Here is a 19512-nt window from a genome sequence, read left to right as displayed (position 1 = left end):
TTGGACTGGATGAGCTTAAAGGTCTTTTCCAACCTGGCTGATTCTATGATTCTAAGATAGCAGATGGTGGAAAAAAATAAAAAGGAGTTTAAACTTGTCACTATTGTTTCTTCTTACTCCTTTGGTGGTACCTGCTATTTGGAAAACAAAGCCACTGTGTTAGGAAACATAAAATCAGCGTAAAGGGAGAAAGTGCAAACTGAGGAGCACTGGGTTCTGCATGAGCAGCCAGATGTGCCCTGCCTTGCTGAGGGGGATACCTGGGAATTTGTGTTCTTCTGCAGTTCAGTTCTGCTCCTCATATCCACTAAGAGTAATGATTTACTCCAGGATTGGCCTAAGTAGTTTCCTATACCAGTGCCTGCTGCTGTGCAGTTTCCTGTGGGGATATCTATCCAGGAAAGATTCTGGTGTGCAGGGATCACGCTGCAATGCCAGACTGCCAGGGATATGTTTTCAGTGTTTATTCCTTGGAGTAAGGATGCTGTTATGAAGAGCCACACAGACCTACAATACGCAGGTGTGTATATAGCAGTATACATAGGCACACAAATCTCTGAGATTTTGTTTGTTTTCTTGCTCTTTTGAGTTCTTCATGGCAATATGTCACTGAAAATATTCTGTGGTTGTGTAGTTGAGTATCTAGAGCTCTGGAGCACTGGCGGGTGAGCTGGGCTACTGAAGCAAAACAGCCCACATTTGAATGGTCAGGCCAACTTACTATTTCATGGTAGGTGCAGCATTCATTGGAGGCAGGACTGCTGAAATTGTGTTGATGTAATGCCTCAGCACAGTATGTAACAGCATTAGGAGTCTGCGAGAGGAGTACATGCAGCATTCAGAGAAGGTGGATGTGCGAGAGGAGTACATGCAGCATTCAGAGAAAGTGGATGTGCAGGGTGGGGATTTTTGTTGTCTGGTCAGAAAAGAGAAAAAATCCCACATTTTCCCAAGTCTTCTGCGCTGACAAGATCTTGATTTAAATGTTCTGCCTGTCAGGGGAAGAAGAAACTTTTAATGTCTTCAAGTATCCCATGGTTTTAAACACTTCCTCAGGAGGGAGTGTGTTGTGACCCCTGTCTGTGAAACCTTCACGGGTCATTTCCCTTTCCCAAGGTTATTAAAAAAGAAATGTTGCTTGACTTCTCTTTCAGGCCATCCACAGGAGCAGACTATTTGCCTTGAGGGACTGGTGTTTTACACTCATTCACAGGTGGATAGGTATAGAGTGAAGTCAGTATTGTGCTGACCTTATGTTTCCTTATTATAGGGAATTCTCATGTCACATCACATTTTCTTTTGTGTTTTCCTGTGTTTTTGACCAATGACAGGCAGTTGGGTTACAATAATGAGCATCCCTTAGGTCTAATATGTGTTTCCAGGTGATTAGGTGGTACAATGACAGACCGAGGTCCTGGATGCAGATGGCCAGCTTTGGGGGCTGTCACAGTTCTGATGTGGACTGAGGGGGGGGGTCTCTCTTCACAATGAATTGCAAACTGTCTGTCCTGTTGCAGGGGATAGATCTGAACTGTGCTGCCTCATTTGATGATGTACCTTTCCCATAAATTGCACAGCAGACACATTTCACAGTTATTATCTTCGGGGCAGAGAGGTTGTCATGTTCTTCAGTTACTTTGGTAACATTTCCTGAGAGGAGTTAGAGGTCCTGGCACCACACCACTGCTGGGTCACTCTGTTCTTGGTGTGATGGTGATTCCTGCTTGTGACTGAGACAAATCTCTTACTAGTTCTGTCATCATTTCCATACCTGGTGTAAAACTGGGACCACACCAGTGGTACCACACAAGGCTGTAATGAACGTGAAGAAGCGCAGATGTTTAGGGGGTGAAAAAAGATTTTTGTTTCCTCTTGCTAGAAGCATATTTATCTGTAAGCATAAATTATTAAGAGAGACAATTTGGTTGGTTTAGAGGTTACACATCTGTGTGACAACTAGTGTATTCCAAGACCCAGAAGACCAGGTCTCACAGGCAGAAATTAGATGAAAACAAGGAGCACAAAGCCTTTGGAAGGCCTGTAGATACATCCTAAATAACAGTGTTTTCCTAATGTCCCAGAGAACAGTCACAGAAGTGAATTCAGTCAATTAGGATTTGTTTAGGCAAGCTGTTCTGTTTGTCTCTGGTAGCTGTAGGCTGTAGCACCTCCGGAGGAGTGTTAGTCCTCTGGGACTGTCTTCCAGCCCCCTTAAGTCAAATCGTAGTCCCTGTATTGTTGTTGGATGTCATTTTTAAACAGTTTCTAATGCCACAAATTTCTTTCTACTCTAGAAACAAATGTATGCCTCTTAGTCTTCAATTTTACTGTAAGGATGGATCTCAGGATTTGTGTCAAGGATCACATTTGTCCATAGCACCCTTCTGAAAGAGTGTGGAGCTGGTCTACTTCAAGCACTTGATTCTGATGTTGAAATATTTAGTTCATCCACCTTCTGAAAGTCAGTGACAGTAAAAAAATTAAGGATTTATATTTCAGTTACACAGTGCTTCATCAAAAGCATAATGGGACAGAAAAGAAGGGGAGAAAACATTATGTGACATTTCAGGTTGAGTCACAGGACTTCCATTACAATACAGATCTTATTGTTCAGTCAGTTGCTAAATAATCCCCTCCCTAATTCTGTTGTTGAAGTGGCATGGTTTATTTAAATAGTTATTTAGTAAATAAATATTAATAAGAAAATAAATATTTAGTGAAAAGCACTGGTTAGATATATATTGAAATAAATCATACTGCTTTCAAACAAAGTAGTAGAAAACTCATCCAACACCTCTGGAAGCAGCCATAGGCTGTTCAGAAATTGAGCAGCATTATTTATACGCTGCCAGCAGTGATTTAAGAACTCCACCAAGGAATGTAAAAGGCAGTAATTTGTATTCCTGCTCTGAAAAATTCCCAGTTGAAGTATGAGTTCACAATAATTGTCACATTTCTTTGCAGTCACTGGAAAGCTGGGCAAATCTGAGCCAACATGAGCCTGAACAGCCAATGTCCTCAGTAATGTTCCCTGTTGATTTGCAGTGATGAAATGAAAAAGCTTAAATTGCCTTCCTGCTTTTCTTGCTCTGCAGGAAGAAGAGTCTGACTTCCAAAATTGTTAACTGTCTGAAATTACCTTGCCAATTCAAAAGCAATAACGTAATGCCTCAAACTGTGATAAAGTATAGCACTGAACTGCACTTTTAGTTTTGAATATTACATTTCCATGGCTAATATATGTCTTCCGTAAAGTTGACACAGGGAAAAAAAAGTATTAAAAAGGATTTAGCATCAAAGTAGGGGATGGTGCAAAGCTGACTTCTATGTTACCTGTTATCCTAGCTCTCTAGATAACTTCTCGGGCATAGCGACAGATCAATGCACCCTGCCAACAGGTTTACTTGCTCCTGTCTCTCCATATGTTGAAGCATGGTTTTTTTTGGGCCAGTTCTGAATGCCAGTGTAACACTTCTTTCAAGTACTATATTTATTGCAAGCTTCTGTTTATTCCTGGCATCCTTCCTTTGTGTTGGGTTCCTGTCATTGCCTGGCTCCATGAACTTCAGTTGCCTCATTTCCTTGGCTGCTTTTACACTATGTGATGATGTTCTTGTGTCCTGTTCCTGTTCCTCTCCCTCCCCGTCCCGCTCCTCTTATAAAGTGTCAAAGGGACAGTTAGTAGCTGAGAACAAAAGATGACCTTCTGAGCCATATATACAGTAGCAAGGGTTATTTAAAGATTGGCAGGTGGGACTTCAGTTTTGTACCAACAGCATTTTTTTTCCTTTCCGTACTTTTACAACAACCTCTAGACTTGGAATCACTCATGAGTTTTCTCTCTGAGGGTGGCCACCTGAGAAGCTGTGTTTCATTTTCCTCATACACACAGGCATACATTTCACTGTATAGCTGATAGAGTTATCCATCTGGACCAGTTTTTGCATCATGTTTGTAGGCCTAGGTGGAAGGCTGCACATTGTGACCGCTTGCTGCCTTCCTGTCAGGACTCCCAGTGCATTAACAGCACCCTCAACAGCCCCAGTGAGTTCCCCTCTGCCCGCTGCCTGCGTCCCCCACTGTGCCCTGAGCTACACCCTAAGTGCTCCTGGCTTACTGGCTGTTTTCCTGTATGTGCTCTGAACTTATGTATTGGGTCACCTCATAGAGTCATAGAATCATAGAATAGTTTGGGCTGGAAAGCACCTTAAGATCATCCAGTTCCAACCCTCCTGCCATGGGCAGGGACACCTCACACTAAACCATGTCATCCAAGACTCCATCCAACCTGGCTTCTGGGCCTATCTGCTGCTGCTGCTGCACTCCCTGGTTCATCCCTGGCCACGCTGGAGCTGCAAATAGAGCCACTTTCCCACCCGTGGCTCTGCCCATCTTGGGGGATGGTGCTGGAGTCACCCCAGCTCATCGCCAGTCATCATCAATTCTTTTTCCCTTGAATGTATTTAAGACATTTTCATAACAGAAGTTTATGCTTTGCCCATCTGTATACCAATTTCATGCTAAATTATCACTTTGTTATCTCTGTTGGGGGCTTAGCATCCTGGTGTGATTAGGCTGGAATGAGAACTGGACTCAGATAAGCAGTTTATAATTTAAAAAATAACCCAGAGCTGCAGTTTGTGGGGGTATAAACTAGGCCTGTAAGGGCAGGAAGGATGAAGGCTGCAGCAGGGGGAGGACCAGCCAGCTCCCTGTGGCACAAGGTATTTTGTGTGGCTGCTGAGAAATACATGGCTTCAAGCTTCAGCAGCCCTATAGGAAGCTATCTGTGTTAAGACTTCGCCCAGTTGCAGGCAGTGGCACTGTGGGTGTTAAGTCAGATCTGTTTCAGTACCTCAGTTACCATGTCTGGTAAATCAGCCTACGTCAGTCTGCTCCTCAGCAGGCTGACATGGTCAAAACTCAACCAGTGCTCTTTCATACTAGCTAAAGATGAGTACCTTTTCTCCCAGCAGCTGGTGTAGCAAACCTTGGCTTTAAGCTGAAAGGACGGAAACGGTCTAAGTTCTTTTGCCTGTTTCTCCTACTGTAGGGACTAGTTTCTGCATGCCCAGTTCATATACTTCCTTGGTCCACCTCTGTCCCTCCAGTGATTGAGTTGGTGATACAAAACTGAGTGCCCTAACATGATGCAAAATTGGAAGAGAGAGATGTACCTTGATGTGCCTTTAAGCAATGCTTACTGATGGTATTTTTCTGAAGAAAGGCATAGAGATTATGCAGGGGAAAAGGTGGGTTTGATGAAATACCTTTGAACAAACTGTTTTGCCTTAGTCTTATTCAAAGCAGGAATGCTCAGACTTTTGTGGGCTTTCTCATGAAGCTTTAGGGTTCCTTAGCCTCTTCAGATTCTGCTGCGACTTGGCCACATACATTTTACTTGCCCCCCTTGAAGTGCTTTTAGAGAACTTTTTGGAAAGCAGCCATGTGATGCTCGTGTTAGCTCATCTTTTCCTTCTGTATTCATAAAAATCCTAGAGAAATGAGGCTCTTGAGCACGTAAATGTCAGGAAGATAGGTAATAAAGAACCCCTAGATACTTGTAATCACTGTTTTTCTGATGCAGTAGGATGCACTTGACGTTGTGTCAGAGCACAGGTGGAGTTATTTCCATGGGAGTCTCTTATGAATTAGATACCCCAAAGTCTCTGTGCATTCCTGCCAGAGAACCTGTAATGGTATAACTTGGGGTTTACATGAAAGATTAGTGAATTTAACATGATCTTTAATGCCACCCACACAACAGGTAAATTCATGTTACAGTTAAATACATGATGAAACATTGGTACACTTCTGTAAGATTGATTTGTTCAGTATTTAAAATCAGGTTTATGAAAGAAATGTGGATAAAGAGATGTGATCAATATGACAAAATTATACTAATAGAGTATTAATCTTTCTCTTGTGTTTCCATCAAATCAGAGGCGCAGAACTGCAGAATGGCAGTTGCCATTTCAAACTGGGGTTTCACCTACTTTCATGAACTGTATGTTAGAGCAGTTTTTGCACACTATCAATAAAGGTTCAATATTGGCATCAGTAAAGCTATCAATAAAACCTCATGCTCTGCAGAAAGGCAGGTGTTTGCTTAATGCATAACTTCCAATAGAGATCTGATGTCCTGACACATAGTTAAAGATTAGATGATTGCAATTGGCAGGATTGTCTTTAGAAAGAGGTATAGAAGTAGGGTCTTGACAGTAGGTTTAACTTGAGGCCATTGTATGTTCTTTTGTTGTAATTGCTGGTGAAGAACTGCATACAGTGGTCAGGTAAAACAAGAATTATTGAATATATGCATTCTGAGAAAGTCTTGAAGCTGCTCAGAAATATTCCTATCCTGTCAGGCAGTGCAGCAGCCTCAAGAAATGATCAAGCAAAGGCAAATGTTCTGACATCTCCCTCATAAACAAGGTTTTCAGAATTATCCTTACAAAGTGTTTGGAGAAATGTGCAGTAGGAAGAGCACACAGCAATTCAGAGGCTGCTTCAAATCCAAAGACTTCCAGTGCTAATTTTAAGCCTCAAGAGAGAATGCCAGGGAATAATAACAGTATAGCAGAAAACGAACCATTTAGAAATATTTATTCATCTTAGAGGAAAACAGAAGTTTATGTACCTGAAAAATTGTAGGACAGTTACCCTCTCATGTATCCCAATAGTGAATTTACATGGTGCTGTGAATCCCATTCTGAATTAATTCTCTTATTCATGCCAGAAGAATGCCTGCTTACAAAAGGAGGGTAGAGAATGAATAATAAGAGGCTGCAGTGAAGGTCTAGAACCAGATTTTCTTTTTTTCATGTACAAGAAGGTTATTAGTAAAAACTTGTTTTTTTCTTGGCTCTCTTATTTTCTATCACTTTATCCTATTTTGTTTTTCTTTCCATAGGCTCTTCAAACTGATTTTTCCCCATCTAAGAAAGATTGAAAGAATCAATGATACTTTCCTTTACCTCTTGGCCCCTTCACATCTAATTCCACTAATGCTAGTGGAATACATGCTGCTACAGTGTATGGAGAAAATAAAAGTTAAAGGCCATTGTTATGGTTCATTATTAATAGGATTTAACCTGTAGTCAACTGGTACAGTTAAACTCAACCTCCTTTTTTCTCCCTTAGATGTTGGTTCAGGTAGGATTGCATGGCAACTGTTTATTTTGGGGTCATGGGAGCATCTTCCAATGCTGTGACCCACTTTACTTTCTCTGTGTATCTTCTAATGAGATGCGATGGCATCAAGCTCTCAAGAAATAAGCTGAACTTGCTCCTTCTTAAAGTATCTGATGGAAGAGTCATACTTTCTGTGTAAACTATCATGGCCAACAAGCTGTAGTCTCCTGATTAAATCTTTGTTATGAGTTGAATACCTGGGAGTAAAGAAACAAAGAGAGGTGGGCATGATAACACATGGTGGTCTGCATTTTTGTTTCACCCTTCTCTGAAGGTATCTGGACTTTCTTGGTTGAGGATAGGTGCAAACCATCCTGTGTTACTTTGTCATGAGCAGATCAGAAAATGCAAAAAGCATGCTTTCATGTGAGCAGAGGGATCTGTGAGCACAAACCTGAGAGCCTTTATTCAGTACTTGGTTTATCACAGCTTCCCTGCCTGACACTAGGGTAGTCACTCAGCCTCTTCTCTGTAAAACATGGACTTGTTTTCTGTTACTGATTCTCTCTTCTTGTAATTCCTGGTTTATTTGCCTCTCCATGGTCTCATGAGGATTACTGCAGCAATAAGTATGAAGGATCTAGAGACTGGTGACTGGAATTGATAGATAATTTGAGGTGCAGGCTGTGGTCCTCCAGGGGAACATCTAAGGCACCTATGTGCATCTAGACCCCTTTCCTCAGAATCAGTGGGTTTGGCTTCCTCAGAAATTGGGTGCTTTTAATTTGGTCTTCAGTATTCTGCAGTTGATCAGTCACATTTTTCAAGTGAGGATAAACACTCAGGTATATTTACTGGTATTACACCTGGCATTACAGTCTGGAAAGAGCAGTGCTTTATTTGTGAAAGAGATACAGCCACCAGAGTGTGTAATGGCGTTTCAGCTCTGTGTGTTGGATGCAACTCAATTTTCAGATACTTGGATTCCTGCTTTTTACAGTTTCGGTACATTCTGTCTCATTAGTAACCAAGACAGAGATTAATGCTTGTCTGGAAGAAAAATACGTTCCTTGGAAGGGTCTAAATTCTCCTCAGACGTATGTACACAATTTGCAGTTAACTCAGTTGAGAGCTTGGCATATCGCAGTGACTGTACAGGCTAGATCAATATAATTTGAACTAATATTCTGCTATGTATATAGCTTGATTCATTCTACTGGAGTGACATGTAGAGTATAAACAAGAAGCAGGGGGCACCCATGTGTGTGAAATTATTCATTTCATTTCTGATGCATACTATATACTTAATACTGTAAAGATTTGTCAGCAATTTTTCTTCTTTTCAGTTTGACATCAAAAACAATTGAAGCCACATCCCTTTAAGCTCTATCTGCAAAATCCTAAGTGTGGCTGGAGCTGTGCAAACACAGTGGGCTTCTGTTCATTAATCCATCTGAATGTACTGCAGATTGCTAATCAGAAGATTCCTTCTGTTGGCATAGCCTGTGTTTCCATTTGGATGCTCTTCTGACATACCTGTTAAAGTAACATCTCTGTGAGAAGCTCATGTGTTTTGACTGTAATGGTTTTCAAAATGTACGATTTCACCGTGCAAAAGGTGGAGACCATGAAAACCAGCATTACATTTCTTAACGAATATAGCACACACTTATTTATGATTCTGTGCTTGCTTGATTTTAAAGCAAAAGGGTTTGTGTTTTTTTGCTTTACACTTAGAATGTGCAGTTCACCTACATTTTGAGCAAATGTGTTATTTCTCCAACTTTTTCATGCTCAAGAAGCTTAAAGTAAAATTTTCCCTGTCCCTAATTCTTAACATTGGAATCTATAGGAAAGAATGGTGTGGATAGACCCATGTGTCTGCATGACTCAGACATTTAAAGGATAGGTAAAAAGGAATTTAAAAGCATCATGTTCTCTAAATGTTATTTTTTCCATTCAGACTCACTCTTTGATAAAACTGAAACTAATGATCAAAGGCATACTTTTGAGTATTCTCTTGAAGCCTAAATTATGCTCAGGTTTGCTTGTATCTGTACTGTCTTTGACATAACAGCATGGAAGTATCTAACTCATCTCTCTTTTTTCCCCCTCCCTCTAGTTAATGGTCTGATGATGCTTGGATTCACAGGTGAGCTTTGCTTTTAAACTTCAAACTTCTCTTTCTGTTTTATTCCTGGCAGCTGTCTGAGAAGCACTCCCATCCTGTCTCATTTCAGTTAGTCAACTGGTCATCTCCATCAGCTGTATGAGCAGAAAGTTCTGTAGTGTTTTGTAAAGGTCAGTCTCAAGAGTGATGGTAAAACAGTAGAATTATTCTTAATTTTAAATCCCTTTGGCCAGGGATTTAGACAGAAACTCTTGCATCATCAGATTGTTTCTGTCAAATGACTCCATCAGAGTTTTTTCTATAACCCTGCAAAATATTGAAGTCCTAAAGAAAGCTAACCAAAAATACCAAGGCCATGGAAAATCCATTTAGACATGCTGCTGGGGAAGGAGATGGAGTAAATTGGCAGTGCACATGATGTAATGGAGGAGACACTTGTATTCTGTTGGATTTATAGACTTATAAATCAAATGATAGCTGGTTGGTTAGAATAGTCTGCCAGGGAAGGCAGCTTTGCTTAACTTTTGTGAAAGCATCAATGCAGGAATTAAGTTGCCAGCTATGCAACTTTCATATCTGGTTTTGAATTCTGCCCAGTGTTAATATTCATTTATAGATCTAGCAGTGGAATGTAAAACGTAGCTGCTGCAGCCGCCAGATGCACTGGCAGGAACACTTAAATAGGCAGGGCCCACGCTACCATGTTAACTTTCCAAGGACAGAGTTATGCTGCCCCTGTTTCATAACTTTCACCATTTCTATCACTGCTGATTAACTGTAGTTCTGATTTTTTTTCCTGACATGGATGAACACTTAGCATCAGCTTTATGAGCTCTGTCAGTCAGACATGACAAAGGAGGTAGGTAGGGTTGGGTCCCAGTGAGTCGGCCGTATACCCGGAGAGGTTTGTGGTCTGTATGAAATAGCAGGCTTAGGGTCTCAGTTATGGATCTGCTGCTTTTGGAAAGTATGTGAAAGTGGAGTATTTCTTTGGTCAGATGTGACGGCTGCGTCTCGTTTGGCACATGGCATCACTGAGTCAGTGACTTCCTCAGCTAAGATGTTGGCTGCGATAGTTTGAGTTGCAAGGTACTCCTGCCCAGGCTCCAAAGCCCTCTCGCTGGGTGAAACACTTACTGTGCACTCCAGCCTGTCTTGCAATCACATGGCCCATTTTGAATGAGATATTCAAGTTTCTGACTGATGGCTGGGTCATGATGTGAAGCCTGAAACCAGTCATCTTGGCTTAGGTTTTTTGGACTGAACAGTAAGGAACACTGTTGAGAGTGGGGGCTGCGCCTGACTTTTCAAGTGAAGACTTGCACGCCTTCGACCTGCTTCACCTGTCAGTGTGTTTGCCTGTCAGCACACATAATTGGAACCATTGGCTCTTTTCAGTAATGATGGGATACTGCTTTCAAAGTAACTAATAGAAGGAAAAGAAATAGCTCCTCTCCCTGGTATAAAGAGGGTCTCAGTGAAAAACGTAGTTCAAGCAGAAAAAGGTACAAGACATGATTCTACTTAGACTTCTTTTTTCAATGAATAAAAAGGATGAAGTAGTCTGTTCTTGGCTTTATTCGTATAAAAGCTGTTCCTCCAGAGTTCTCAGGAGGGTTGTTTGACACATGAGGATCTGCTAGGGTTGCAGTTTTGTTCAGGTAAATCCTTTTCTCTGATTTGTGCTGCTCTAAAGAGAAGTAATCACACTGAGGTTTTTCTGACTAATTTAATTTAGGCATTTGTATTAAATAAGTTGACATGCATATGCTTTCAGGTAATTTTAATGTTCTGCAAAATGTATGCTTTTTGTGTATAGACGAATACTCTAGTGGCATTTATAAAGGTAAAGCAAGACATATTTAATTAATCAAAACAAAATGTTTCAGCCGTATCAAAATCAAAAGCTTTAGTTAGTCTGAATAGATTGTTTTGCAGAATTTTAAGTTTCTAAGAAATACCAAAATACAGTCTTTATATTCCATTGCAGTTAGGGGCTGGATGAGAAAAACCTCTGACTTTGGCTCTAAATATTGTAGAATTGCCACTTCAGGTTGCAAAATATACAGGTTTGCTCAAGTCAAGGTTAATTCTTTCTTTGCCAGTAGCTGTATGCTGCAACAGTAACATCTGATAATGGCAGATAATTCTTTTAGTGGATACACTAAAGGAAAAGCTAAACTGTGGCTGTGGGAATTCAAGCCCTTTAGCTGATAAGACACACAAGTGTTCTCGATGTTGAAGTACATTTACAACCAGTTAGTTGAATGGGATGCACCTGTGTGAGCTTGAGAAGTGCTTTCTACCCTGAAGTATTTGGTCAGTAACTGTGGTTAGCTTTTAACTAAAAACACAAATAGGCATTTCTATGTTAGTTTGTAAGTCAATATAATATAAGTAGTATTAATAGATACTAAGGTTAGAAAACTGAATAGGTAGGTTCCTCTATGTTAGGTCTAAAAGATGATGCTATATATGGCAACCTATAGTATTTCGTACTAAGTTATGTTTTTAATTTATTTATGTAAAGGTGCATTTTATCTATTTTCTAAAATTGTTTGGAAAGTTAACTGATAGGTTTACAACAATGTAACTTGTGAGTGATATTTTTGTGCTGCTTCTATTTCAATGATTGAGATTTAAGGTGCTTTCTGATTTTACCTAGGTGCTCGTCAACAGACTAATCTCTGCAATGAATCTCTCATGTTAGAAAAGTTGCCTGCCTGTGGAAAATCCTTTGAAGAGATGATGAAGAAAGTGGACTCTAAAAAATGGTGCAACCTGACAGAATTTATCATGTAAGAGCTAGTTTTGGTTTTAATAGTTCTCACCTGGTAGTGCTATTTGTCCTTTAAAGAAAGGATCACCTCAGAGACCAAGAGCACTGGAATGTCTACATCCATAATGCATATAAAGTGTTTGTGTTCCAGATAAATTGAAATCCTCCTGTATTTGTTTGCCTGTTGCAGAGGGCTAAGCTGTAGCTCTTAAGTCCCTGAAGTATGGCCACATGCACACAGAAAGGTCCAACTCTTAACTCAAAGAGTGCACAAAATCGACCACTTAAATGAGAATCACCCAGTGGGCTAATGAATACTAGCTGCTATTGCTTTTACCTCAGACAACTGTGTTTGTATTTAATCTGTATCTCTGTACACTTTAGACAAGTGTGACTTAAGTAATATGTTTTTTCTATAAAGCTGCACACTTAAAACTCTGCTCTGCAGGGAACGCAGTGGGCTTGTGGAATTGATGGTAGTTTTGGCTTTGTGGAGCCTTTGATTCTTCAGAGCATGTGTGCTCATGCATAATACTCGGTTTTCGAAAGCACGGAGTATCCTCTACACCCCCTGGAATCAGAGGGAACTGCAGGCATTCAGCACTTCAACAAATGAGACTCAAGTGAATAAGTGTGCTATAAGCCAGCCTGAAGCAGAGCATCTTCCTGGGTTTGAAACTGCACTGTAATGGTTCAGGGGATGCTCCTGAGGCAGGGTGGCCATAAGCTAGCTGTCACCAGGTCTGTCACAGCATCAAATAGCCCCAAGTATCTTCTTGTCTCATATGGCTGTTGGTCTTGTATCCTATGTAGTATCACCTCAGGTGATGCAAACTTTTGCAGCCACCTTATGCAAGATTTTAACTAGTGGATGACCAGTAGACACAATAGATAATGAAATGCTGGACTGCTGTGCTACGTTGCAGCAGTTCCCCATGTTTCTCTACCACTGACATCTGTATTGACATGTCCTACCCATTTCATTAATCTGACAGCGTATTAACCACTTAGATACTGTTACTTCTTAGCACTTTTATTTGCACACCTTAGATGACATTACAGCCTTGCAGCCTTCTACAAGGTATATTCTTAAAACTCATGGCACTGGAGTGAAAGATGCACTCGTGCAGCTGTCTCCCACCGTGGGGAAGAGCAAAAGGAGATAAGGTCTTTATCCAGCTTCCAGAAACTGCCTTCAAATCTGACAGAGAGATGTGCTTATGCAAAGGTAAAGAAAATCCTTGCAATGCAGCTACTGCTAAAGTTATTAACAAATATTTGCACAGTATGTGGTAATGATTTTAATTTTGAAACTCCTCTAGATACCACTTGGTTTACTTGTTTTGCAGGAAGAACTGTAATTTTGCTCCATTTAATTTTCATTACAGTTGTATTATAATAACAAAACAGAGTTTGTGTTCATATTGATGTGTCCTCAACTAATGGGCCTATTTACAGCAGAGAAAGGAATGGGGGAGTGAAAATACATTACAGGAGTGAAAATGTTAGAATCTGCCTTTGCTAATGCAGATGAAGAAAGAGGCAGCTTTTCACAAGCCTTACACTAATATTTCTTCAAGAGTTCAAACATTTTGGTACATGATTTGTCCAAAGTTTGGAGGTGACTGAAGTCTCTGAGTTCTCCTGATCTTCAATGAGAGTTAAGAATCTGCCTTGCTTTTATCTTTTCTGATTGCACTTCCCCTTTGGTGTCATTTTCATTCCCTGTACAAGAAAACTCCTGCCTATCTGTGAAGATTGTTTTGTCTGAAGAAATGGGTCAGTCTGAGGCTTTGTTCATTTTTCCCTATATGCAGTACCAGAAGAATTCCAGTCTCTTCCAAAAGAAAAATCCTTTACATTTTTACATTATACATTTAAAAAAAAACTTCTTTCTATCACTTATCTTTCAAGATCAAGCTTAGGAGAGAGTAAAGGGATGAGTCCGCTTTGGAATTTATTTCAAGTATTAATCAAGCGTTATCAGTGTGATTGCAAACTTGTCTTAAGGGTTCACTGCACTGAAGAAACAGCACATTTACATCTAACTTTAAGAATTTTACTCTTTTGAGAACAGGCAATGTGATTTGGTGTCATGCTTTATATAAGAAGAATGCAGAGTAATTTCTTCCTGTTCTTCTTTATTTGAAGTATTCTGACAAATCAGGAGAAAACCAGTATTTTTTGCCATGGTCACTTAAAATTCAGATATTTAAACCTGGTAGTATTAGTTTACCCTGATGTTACATCTAGCCTCCAGCAATAAAAATTAGCCTGGATCAGATAGTGGCTTAAAACTGAGTTTACTATGAAGGAAGCTGTTTCTTCATGCAGTAATTTCTGCATGGTGCTTTTCACTTACAAAGCTCTTACAAAATTTGGTTTCGTATCTTATAAATGTAATGTTTTATGGAAATCTGCTTCTTTTCTGAATTCTATGGAGGAGTTTTAGCACTTTGGGGTAAATAGCTGTCCTTGGTTATGGGATTGTAAATAGCCGTATCCGCATTGCTTCACTGTTCAGCCAAATAGTTGTGAGAGACATCTCAGTGACTTCAATTTGTTGTAACTTAATTATACTGTAAGATCTTCTGACAGCTCCATTATTTATTAACTTTATTCTTAACAAACTCATGTTCTTTAAAAAGAAGCCTTTTGACTGAGTTTAAACAGACAAGGTCCTCGTGTGGCACTAGAAACCAGTAACAGAGTTTTAGGCTCATAGCTGATATTGACCTTGCTGGAAATGTATAATGATCACATGTAAGTCCCCTTCATCAGGGACTGTAGAGATAGGACAAGGGGTAATGGGTTCAAACTAAAGCACCTCTTTTCTTTGAAATGTTAAGAGTTGGGGCTTTATTTACTGAGCTGTCAGAAGGAACCTGTTTTGGGCAAAAGATGCACATTGTGTATCTGGGTCACTGAGCAGGAGATGCCACTGAAGAACATGACCCTATTGCCAACACTCAGGCTAGCATATCAGGAAATCAAAATGAGGGCAGAATGCTGCATGATACAGGACAGGGAAAGATACAGTGAAAAGAGCATCTGTCTCTGAGTAGAGCCCATCAGTCTTTCTGATGTCATTAGGGACAGTGATGGCAAATGAGCCCAGAAAGTGATTTTCCTTCAAAGACCTTCCTTTAGTCAAAGGGAAATGGATGGCTACATATTTTGCATGTCTTTTGCTGCGCACTTACTCAGTTGTATCCTTAAACATCTTGTCACTCCAGCAGTCCTTTCTTTAACTGAAATCTCTGCATAGTCATGCCAGCCAGGAGTTGTCTGAGGAGTGCATCCCCAAACTAACTTCTCATGGATCCAAAGCAAACTATCGAGTGCTTTTCTTTAGCTGAATCAGTAAATGAAATAACAATTGATAACTTAATCCCCAAAAGATAGTGCTGATATGTAATTTCTAGAGTTTCCAGTTCTCTAAACGTTTCCTGAAGGGACAGAGCAGCCTCACTAACATTTATTTGGTAATGGACTAAAATGCAGGATCCTGTTGTTATCTTTGACCTAGTCAAGTGTTGTCTGTTTTGGTGTAAGAAAGACATTGCACTATTTCAGGCCAATACCACTCTCGCCGCAGTCACCTCACAAGTGTGTAAAGGAACATACCTGCTACCTTGTGAATCAAGAGGCTGAGGGTGAAATAGCAATATTTGTTTAGGAAGAGAGTTCTAGCAAAGCAGTGCATGTAACACATGCTTTTCTGTTTCAGAAGTATTGACTGTAACAGACCTCTTCCTACAGTCCAGACTTTTTTCTACCACATCAAGCCTGTTTTCGTAGCTCAGAGAGCCCCTAATTCACTGTGAGGCAGTGGCTGTGTGACTCTGACCTGTGGCACTTGGAAGATGTTACAGTTGTACTTTTATAAGTTTTGAGTCCTTAAAAGTATAGGAGAGGGCAAAACTGTGTCTGAAGCTGATTCATTGGAAGTATGTGCGTGTACCTGGTGGAACTCCCTGCTCTGCTGTGAGCATAGCCCAAGGTCTATCTTCATGCTGAGCAACCATTGTATTTTCAGTACAGCCTCAGTGTAGACTTCCCAGAACACTGTATATCAAAAATGTATTCTATAAACAGAAGCAATAGGCTTTAGTCCCATTGAAGATGACAAAGGAGTCGACCATGTTCTGTACAGATGTTGAAGATTTGAAAAAGGAATTAAGGAAAAAAGATACGTCTGACTAGAGCCAAACTTGATCTAATCTGCTGGAAAAATAATCCTAAAGCTGTTGCTCAATTTTAAAGTCAAAGGGAGTTTTGCCTGTTACAACTTGGCCCAACTAAACTAAACTATACTACTACTAAGTGTCTAGTTTTCAAAGAAACACAGTAAAACATTAAAGAAAAGAATGCCAGATGACATTAAGATCAATGGGAAAACAAATGGGAAGAAACATGTGCAATCCAAAGTGAAATTGTATGTCCCCAGTTCTTAAAGCTCAGAGCTAATAACATCTGCTGGCTGAGGGTGTATGTAAGAGCCCTCCAAACTGAGTCATTTTCTTGGTTGGTTGTATAAGGTTTTTTATATCTTCCCCATTGACTGCTGCAGGAAGTTTGATCCAGCTGCTGGGTGGTGATTGCATCCAGCTGCTAATGTCAAAACAGCTGTACAAGGGGAATGTACTGTGGAAATCTCAGACAAACCACTGGCTTTGTTTTGCAGCTAAGGTGAGGCACTGATTTGTGTGGGCTGATTTCTTCCCACAGAAACTTGCCTCACAGAAAGTGGGCACCTTCGGCTCGTTCTGTTCAGCATTTAAGAGAAAAGCCTCAGTTCTGGATATTTGCATGTGATTTTCTCACGTGAAGAGCAAACTGGGGCTGCCTGGAGCTGGCCCTTTGAGTGGCCAGCACACGTGATTTTAGATCCAGAACAGTACTGATGAAAGGGAGGCTCACTCTTCCTCACTTGTGCCACGTAGAGGGGATACAGACACACACCATGTAGAGGGGTGTGTGTCTGTATTGGTGTTAGGATTTATATCCTGATAGACAAGTTACATTGGTTATGCTTTATCTTGGGTGAAAACGCTGCAAATCACAAATGTGCTTGCAGAACAAAAGCTCACTGTATTTTCTGGTGTCCGGGTTATCTTCTGCAATGTTTTCCCCTAATGTTCTGTGTGTGTCTGAAGAATTCCCTTTCCCCCCTCTAAAGATTTACTGGGGAAGAGAACCAAAATTCCTTATTTAGCCTGCTGTAAACCCTCCCAGTTTTGTCAGGCCAGATTCTGTAGAAGAAAATATTCCATGTCAGCTTAGTGTCTTTGTGAAGGAAGACTGGAGAAACCTGCACTTTATCTGGCCTCATGTCAATGTAATTTATTTACTATTAGGTGTTTGGTGTGGCATAGTAAAACAAGGACTGCTGTGGTATAATAGAACGGGTTTCCTTTGGGCTTCTCATGCAGATACAGTTACTGATTTCTTTTTAAGCTCTCAGTGAAAGGCAGATAATGCTGGTATTTCATCCTTTCTACCTGTGTATTTCTTCCACCTCTTCATATATCAAAGCTTACAGTCATTTTGTATTAAAAAATCATTCTAAAACCTCCTAGAGGTCATGGCGGCAGTGGCAAAACCAGGTTGGTAATCATTACCCCCAAGAATCTATTCTTTTTCCTTCAGTGACTCATACCTTCCTTTTCCAAAGCAAAGCAAAGCTTATAAATCAGTTAGGTGTGTGCAAGAAAAAGAACATCATATTTCAACAGTTGTGTTGCCATCGTGCTGGTAGCTGACAGCAGCAATTTTTCAATATAAATAATACCGTTTGCTATCCATTATTTAAAACAATGGAAATAACACCCCCCACTATAAAGTCTCACAAGGTTGTCAGATGCAGGGATGCGCTGAAAATGTATACACTCACCTCCTGTTTGGGATCAGCCATTCTAGCCACAAAATTGCTGTGAAGTTAATGCAAAGGCACAGCTTGTCCCTGATTGAGGATTTTAGAACATCTTAAAAGAGGAACTACATTTCAGATGAATCTCCATTACTTTCATACAAAATATATTAGCTTTGGAGTATACCATGTAGCTAAGAGTATGTCCTGATGAATGTGCGTAAAGCTTGAATTCAGAGACCAGGATTCCACATGAGGCAAGAACACTCCATTGCCACATAATTGCTTTCTTCCTGGTAGATGTGGAGGCTGAAATATGGTTATTTATGCAGTTACATTTTTAATTCCTTGCTACATAGGAGTGGGAAAGATACTTTATACAAATCATGGCTATGAAAATGAAATCTACATTTGATAATTCCAGATGCGGGACTGAATAGGCTTGTGGCTTTGGACACTCATTTCTAGCATTTTCACTCACTTCAGTGCAGCATTACAGCAATCTGCTCCCAAATCTCTGTCTGCTGTAGCCACTTACATTATGCAGAAGGGGGATTAAAAACACTAATGGACACTGAATTTTAAATGAATTATTCTGACTTCCAAATTTTAATGATGTATTAAGGACACTGGAATTTATGAATTCTGTGTAAAGCCATCACTGTTTCTGCCACGCATCATAGTAATGGCTAGGAAAGCTATTGTCAGCTAGGAAAGCCTTGTCAAATTTACATTTGATGAGTTTTGGTTTAGACACTGAAAAATCGGGCTATTTGCAAGGGAAACCTTGCTTTGAAGAGCTTCCTTGAAACCAGTAAATGGGTGAATGCACAGGATAAGGAGAAATTGGCCAATCTTCTGGGAGGCTGCCGAGTTAAATACACACAATTCCAGGAGCTCAGGTTTGTTGAACTAAACCCAATGTTATTTACTGTTTATTCCACAACACATGTGATCACAGCCTACAAAAACCTCAGCCTTGGGATACCAATACTGTGGCATGGGGAGAAGAGAAAATGAGTGGAGTTTGTTCTCCAATCAAGAATAATTGTTTCTTTATTGTTAAACCACTGGATACCTTGTGTCTGCCACTGAGAAAGAGATGATTCTATCATGCCAAAATAGTGTGGTTTTATAGCCCATTCTCCATCTCTTTAAAGTTTCTAAGAGCCCAAACTTTCCTGTTCTTCAGTTTACAGAGAATGTTGCAAATCTGTGTGCAAGTTCTGTCACTGTGTGACCTTTTCATTACCAACAGCTGAAAACTCTTCCATTTTTAATATCAGATTTCAATTTTTCAGGTGGTTTTTGCCAACAAGTTTTGACGTCTGTTACATTTGTCATGAGTCATTGTTTTTAAGAAGAGAGTGAAATCTGGCATTTGCCAAAAGGTCACCAATGTATATATCGATAATTTCTGCCTTAAGTTCTGGAGAGTTTCCAACACTGGTGAAGTTAAGGTCACCAAAAGGCATCACAGGCAATATTTCAGTGAGGGTGCTGTGCATCAAACTGATGTGTACTGCTGCAGATGCATCAGACTAATGGCTGGTAGCTTGTACTTACAAGGTGGGATCGGTATGTCAGCACTTGGTA

General features: G+C 40.2%; 2 protein-coding genes across 3 annotated transcripts in view; both read left to right on the top strand.

Annotated features, from left to right (window-relative positions):
• The window catches only part of CUL1 (cullin 1), a 307965-nt gene that overhangs the window by 203044 nt on the left and 85409 nt on the right, over positions 1 to 19512 (top strand). The window lies entirely within an intron of this gene.
• Positions 1 to 19512, top strand: part of RAMP3 (receptor activity modifying protein 3) — a 70886-nt gene that overhangs the window by 31238 nt on the left and 20136 nt on the right. For both annotated transcript variants that reach the window (XM_061464592.1, XM_061464591.1), the window contains 2 exons: positions 9257 to 9286; positions 11931 to 12063. In XM_061464592.1, the coding sequence (XP_061320576.1) occupies positions 9268 to 9286; positions 11931 to 12063 (152 nt within the window). In that variant the 5' untranslated portion in view covers positions 9257 to 9267. The remainder of the gene's footprint in view (positions 1 to 9256; positions 9287 to 11930; positions 12064 to 19512) is intronic.

This window comes from Pezoporus flaviventris, unplaced genomic scaffold, assembly GCF_033815535.1.
Source record: "Pezoporus flaviventris isolate CSIRO_AGI_PZ_B2104156 unplaced genomic scaffold, CSIRO_AGI_Pfla_v1 ptg000037l, whole genome shotgun sequence".
NCBI classification, from domain to species: Eukaryota; Metazoa; Chordata; class Aves; order Psittaciformes; family Psittacidae; genus Pezoporus; species Pezoporus flaviventris.
The sequence above is the reverse complement of the archived record's forward strand: the minus strand, read 5'-3'. Positions and strand labels throughout refer to the sequence as shown.